This window comes from Myotis brandtii, unplaced genomic scaffold (assembly GCF_000412655.1).
Source record: "Myotis brandtii unplaced genomic scaffold, ASM41265v1 scaffold1204, whole genome shotgun sequence".
Taxonomy (NCBI): domain Eukaryota; kingdom Metazoa; phylum Chordata; class Mammalia; order Chiroptera; family Vespertilionidae; genus Myotis; species Myotis brandtii.
The window spans coordinates 537,760-544,030 of NW_005354186.1; the positions used below are offsets into that span (position 1 = coordinate 537,760).

The following is a 6,271-nucleotide window of genomic DNA, read 5'->3' on the forward strand; positions in this document are numbered from 1 at the left end:
CAGGCTGGTGAAGGGCAGGCCGGCGAAGGGCAGGCCGGCGAAGGGCAGGCCGGCGAAGGGCAGGCTGGTGAAGGTCAGGCTGGTGAAGGTCAGGCTGGTGAAGGTCAGGCTGGTGAAGGTCAGGCTGGTGAAGGTCAGGCTGGTGAAGGTCAGGCTGGTGAAGGTCAGGCTGGTGAAGGTCAGGCTGGTGAAGGTCAGGCTGGTGAAGGTCAGGCTGGTGAAGGTCAGGCTGGTGAAGGTCAGGCTGGTGAAGGTCAGGCTGGTGAAGGTCAGGCTGGTGAAGGTCAGGCTGGTGAAGGTCAGGCTGGTGAAGGTCAGGCTGGTGAAGGTCAGGCTGGTGAAGGTCAGGCTGGTGAAGGTCAGGCTGGTGAAGGTCAGGCTGGTGAAGGTCAGGCTGGTGAAGGTCAGGCTGGTGAAGGTCAGGCTGGTGAAGGTCAGGCTGGTGAAGGTCAGGCTGGTGAAGGTCAGGCTGGTGAAGGTCAGGCTGGTGAAGGTCAGGCTGGTGAAGGTCAGGCTGGTGAAGGTCAGGCTGGTGAAGGTCAGGCTGGTGAAGGTCAGGCTGGTGAAGGTCAGGCTGGTGAAGGTCAGGCTGGTGAAGGTCAGGCTGGTGAAGGTCAGGCTGGTGAAGGTCAGGCTGGTGAAGGTCAGGCTGGTGAAGGTCAGGCTGGTGAAGGTCAGGCTGGTGAAGGTCAGGCTGGTGAAGGTCAGGCTGGTGAAGGTCAGGCTGGTGAAGGTCAGGCTGGTGAAGGTCAGGCTGGTGAAGGTCAGGCTGGTGAAGGTCAGGCTGGTGAAGGGCAGGCTGGCGAAGGCCGTGCTGAGTATGGTGACTGATTGCTGGGTGGGGCCGCTGTGTACGGTGGTGCAGGTCATTCACCCCACAGAGTGGAGTGGCTCTGGGTCTAGAGACCTGGATGGAGCTCAGTCCCCAAATCTATGAGCCCTCTGTAAATATTTTTTTTAAAACATTTTAAAATATATTTTTGTTGATTTCAGAGAGAGGAAGGGGAGAGAGAGAGAAAGAGAGAGAAACACCAATGATGAGAGAGAATCATTGATCAGCTGCCTCCTGCACACCCCCTACTGGGGATGGAGCCCACAACTTGGACATGTGCCCTGACCAGGAATCGAACCGTGACCTTCTGCTTCATAGGTCGAAGCTCAACCACTGAGCCACGCCAGCCGGGCATGTAATTCTTTAAGCAAACACAGGATACAACGTTCTCCAAGCGAACAAAGCAGCCAGCACTAGCCATGTCCAGAACCCCTTCCCAGAACCCCCTGGGTCCCACTGACCCCAAGGTCTCTTGTTTTACCACAGAAAACCTGGCGCTGGGGTCCTGCGGGCTATGGGGCTATTCTGCTGGTGAACTGTGACCGGGATGGTCTCGGGTCCAGGGGGCTCGACCTTGAAAACAGCCAGCTGACGTCACTGGAGGGTGAGCGACAGAAGGGACCTGTGGTGGTGTCCAGGGTGACGGTGTGGGGTGGTAAAGGGTCAGAGAGGATGGGACGGGAGCCGGTCAGCGGGGTAGAGGGAGGGTTGTCTCAAGGGTGCCACTCGCTTCAGACCTGAAGGACATGTCTCCCATGGTGCTGACCTGCGATGGCCCTGACAAGCTCTTCGACAACCACAAGCTGGTCCTGAATGTGCCGTTTTCTGATTCCAAAAGAGTGGGCGTCTTCTGTGCTCGGGGTGAGTGGCCTGGTGTCCTGCCCTGTCCATCCTCCGCTTCCCAAGCTCTTTCTTCTCTCGTCCACATCTCTCCCTTCCTCCATCACCTTTCGTAACTCTCATTACAGCTTACAAACAGCCACTCCATCCGGACACAACATGTCACCCAAGAAGGAGGCTCGATAACTAGTCCCATTATACAGAAGGATAAACTGAGGCTCAGATGCTTGAATTTACTGTCTTAAGGTCACACAACCATTTGGGGGTGGAGCAAGCATTCAAACCCAGGTCTCTTGAGTGCCAAAGCCCCTTCTCTCTCTACTGGGGATGGAGCCCACAACTTGGACATGTGCCCTGACCAGGAATCGAACCGTGACCTTCTGCTTCATAGGTCGAAGCTCAACCACTGAGCCACGCCGGCCGGGCATGTAATTCTTTAAGCAAACACAGGATACAACGTTCTCCAAGCGAACAAAGCAGCCAGCACTAGCCATGTCCAGAACCCCTTCCCAGAACCCCCTGGGTCCCACTGACCCCAAGGTCTCTTGTTTTACCACAGAAAACCTGGCGCTGGGGTCCTGCGGGCTATGGGGCTATTCTGCTGGTGAACTGTGACCGGGATGGTCTCGGGTCCAGGGGGCTCGACCTTGAAAACAGCCAGCTGACGTCACTGGAGGGTGAGCGACAGAAGGGACCTGTGGTGGTGTCCAGGGTGATGGTGTGGGGTGGTAAAGGGTCAGAGAGGATGGGACGGGAGCCGGTCAGCGGGGTAGAGGGAGGGTTGTCTCAAGGGTGCCACTCGCTTCAGACCTGAAGGACATGTCTCCCATGGTGCTGACCTGCGATGGCCCTGACAAGCTCTTCGACAACCACAAGCTGGTCCTGAATGTGCCGTTTTCTGATTCCAAAAGAGTGGGCGTCTTCTGTGCTCGGGGTGAGTGGCCTGGTGTCCTGCCCTGTCCATCCTCCGCTTCCCAAGCTCTTTCTTCTCTCGTCCACATCTCTCCCTTCCTCCATCACCTTTCGTAACTCTCATTACAGCTTACAAACAGCCACTCCATCCGGACACAACATGTCACCCAAGAAGGAGGCTCGATAACTAGTCCCATTATACAGAAGGATAAACTGAGGCTCAGATGCTTGAATTTACTGTCTTAAGGTCACACAACCATTTGGGGGTGGAGCAAGCATTCAAACCCAGGTCTCTTGAGTGCCAAAGCCCCTTCTCTCTCCACTGCCCCCATGTCCTCTCCTCCTTCTCCCTCTGGTCACTCAGCTCGGGATGAGCCCCCGATGCCCCGATAAGCACTGTCCAGTGGGGGTGAAGGGGGGCAGGAACCAGCAAAGCTGAGGCCCAGGCCTTCCCTGGGAGCTCTGCTCTACCAGAGATTTAATTCATCCAAGTCTGTGGCTTAAAAGATACCCATCCTTAACCCTGAGGTGCCCTTACTTGTTTTTATTAATAGCAAGAGGCCTCTCCTGCCCCTTCCTTCTTCCTCTTTATGTATTTCTGTTCGAACAGACCCAGAACTTGTTGTTCTGGCTAAATGAGCCTGGCAGGAACCTTTGAATGCATCAGTGGTGGCAGGTTAGGCAGGGGCCGGGCCTGGAAACACTGTGACACCAGAGCAGGAGCAAGTCTTGGTGCGTGAACCGGCAGCCTTCCCAGTTGAGACCAGACCTGCCATGGACAGTTCCTGGGAGAGAAGGAGGCAGGCAGAACGACCACTTTTTTCTCTCTCTCTCTCGATATTACTACTCTCTCTTTTTTCTTAAACCTCACCCGAGGATGTTTTTATTGATTTTTAGAGAGAGAGGAACATTGATGTGAGAGAGAAACATAGATCAGTTGCCTCCTGTATGCGCCCCCACTGGGGAACAAACCCGCAACCTAGGTATGTGCCTAATTGGGGATTGAACCCGCAACCTTTTGGTGCATGGGATGATGCTCCAACCAACTGAGCACACAGCCAGGGTTACTACTCAATTTAAAAAAATCAAGGTGAAATTCAGAGAGCATAAACTGAGCCATTTTAAAGGGAACAATTCAGTGGAACTTCATACATTCTCAATGTTATATAACCACCACCTCTCTCTAGTTTCAAGACATTTTCATCCCCCCCGCCCAAATAAAACCCTGTACTCATTTCTAGTCACTCCCCATTTCCCCCGACCCCCAGCTCCTGGCCAACACTAATCTGCTTTCTGTCTCTTTGTATTTGCTTATTCTGGACAGTTCATATAAGTGGAATCATACACTGTGTGGTCTTTGTGTCTGGCTCCTTTCACTTCACACTTTCCAGGTTCATCCATGTTGTAGCATCTATTAGTACTACATTCTTTTTTATGCGTGATTAATATTCCATTGTGTGGACATATTACAATTCGTTTATCCATTCATCTGTTGATGGACATTTGGGTTGTCTTCACCTCTTGTGCCAACTGGTTTAAAGCTAAATTGACCTCATGAGAAATATAATGTTAGCCCATTTCGCAGATGAGGAACTAAGGCTCAGAGAGGTTGAGTCACTGAGCCGACGTCACACAGCTTGTGCCTGGCAGAGCTGGAGAGGAGCCCAAGTAGATCGAGCACAGAGGTGGCTCTGCCCCTGGTTTCCTCTCCTCCTGTCCTTCCAGCCCCACACCCCTGTCCCAGCCCTGGCCCCTGTGCTGACTCTGGTTCCCTTAGGTGGGAATTCCCTCTCACACTACAAGCAGGTGCTGGGGCCCCAGCATCTGTCCTACGAAGTCGAGCGGCAGCCCGGGGAGCAGAAGATCAACTTCTATGTGGAGGGGCTCACCTTCCCCAATGCTGATTTCTCGGGGCTGGTCTCTCTCAGCGTCAGCCTCGTGGACATGGGGGTACGTATGGCACTGGAGGCTGGGATAGGGGCTGAGGGACTTGGGGGACCAGTTTGGAGGCTCCAGGACCACTGAGTCCTCGTTTCCCCCTAGACCCTGCCCGAGGTGCCCATCTTCACAGACACTGTGGCCTTCCGCATGGCCCCCTGGATCATGACCCCCAACACCCAGCCCCCCCTGGAGCTGTATGTGTGCAGGTGAGGCCTCACCCCCCCCGCCCTGCAGCTCTCCTGCCACCTCTGGAATCGTGGAGCTAGGAACAGAAGCTGTTCTGTGGTGGGCCCCTCACTCGGACCAGATGGATTCAGCGAGGGCTCCCACAGGCGCAAGCTGGGAGCAGGACAGCAGCGGGCGGGCTTGGGCCTGTCAGCCCACCTGCCCCAAGCAGCTAAGGCCCTGGTTGAGGTCACGGACTCAACCTCCAGTGCCCCTGCCTCTACCCTGTCCTGCCTGCAGCAGCCCCAGAACATTTTGGGTTCAGTCTCGGTCAGTGATGGCGAACCTTTTGAGCTCGGCGTGTCAGCATTTTGAAAAACCCTAACTTAACTCTGGTGCCGTGTCACATATAGAAATTTTTTGATATTTGCAACCATAGTAAAACAAAGACTTATATTTTTGATATTTATTTTATATATTTAAATGCCATTTAACAAAGAAAAATCAACCCAAAAAATGAGTTCGCGTGTCATAGGCTCGCCATCACTGGTCTAGGTAGTGAGACCAGGCCCTGTTCAGGCTGCAGGTGCCTGCAGGAGACCCAGCCTCTCTCTGATGTGGGGGTGCTCCTGGGCCTGAAGAAATCATGGGAACCCAGACTCCGGGGTGGACTGAGAGCCCTGGCCCATCCCAGGTCCCTGTCCTCCTGCCATCTCCCAGAATCCTTGTCAGGCCCCTCCCCTCGATGGTGAGGTGAGCCGAGGTTGGCAAGGCCACCCAAGGTCCCTGCATTGAGGTCAGACCAATGGAAAGGGCCACTGTTGACCTGAAACATAAGTCAAGAGGCAGGGAAGGGTGTGGCCAAACAGGTTTGCTCTGCTCACCTTGCGCAGGTTCTCAGAGGGAATTCTTTCTTTCCTTTGGCTCGCGAACCCCACCCTGGCTCCCCTGTGCAGGTCAGGCATGTGGAACAGGAGGAGATGGGCTACCTGCCCCCTGGCCACCACCTTAACCAGTGAGATCCAGTCCGTGGGTCACCTCCTCCACGGCTGCTCCTGCTGGGGTCTCACTCTGGGCTCCCTAGCCCTGGGCTGGCCCCTCACCTCGCACCTGTCACCTGATGTGATAGTGGGACATTGTCCGTCTCTCAGCCTGTGAGCCTCTCTAAGGCAGGGCTATGCTTGAACTCCTGCATCCAAGGGCCACACAGAGCCCAGCACAGACTAGATCAAGGCCGCCCCATCCGTCCCCCACCTCCTGGCCCCAAAGCCAAGGTCACACGGTCAGAGGCCGTTTCACCCTCCCCTCTCCCTTTGTTTGCAGCGTGATAGACGCTCATGGCTCAAATGAGAAATTTCTGAAGGACATGTCTGACCTGGTGTCAAAAGCCAACTGCAAGCTGATCATCTGCCCTTGGATTGAAAATCGGAATGATCGCTGGATCCAGGTGGGCGCAGGAGCAGACCCTGGGGGAGAGTGGGGTGGCCCGGGCGGCCTGAGCCCGGCCTTCACTTGGCTTTGGGAACGGGGCCTGCACAGGTTCCTAACCAGCTCTAGAGAAGCCAGGCCCCCTGGGACCCA

The 6,271-nt window shown here is 55.0% G+C and overlaps 1 protein-coding gene across 1 annotated transcript in view; it reads left to right on the forward strand.

The window, feature by feature from the left end:
• Window positions 1-6,271, forward strand: part of PADI1 (peptidyl arginine deiminase, type I) — a 46,467-nt gene that overhangs the window by 27,352 nt on the left and 12,844 nt on the right. The window contains exons 6-10 of the mRNA XM_005858730.2: window positions 1,319-1,436; window positions 1,568-1,693; window positions 4,362-4,534; window positions 4,628-4,731; window positions 6,014-6,137. Of these exons, the coding sequence (XP_005858792.2) occupies window positions 1,319-1,436; window positions 1,568-1,693; window positions 4,362-4,534; window positions 4,628-4,731; window positions 6,014-6,137 (645 nt within the window). The remainder of the gene's footprint in view (window positions 1-1,318; window positions 1,437-1,567; window positions 1,694-4,361; window positions 4,535-4,627; window positions 4,732-6,013; window positions 6,138-6,271) is intronic.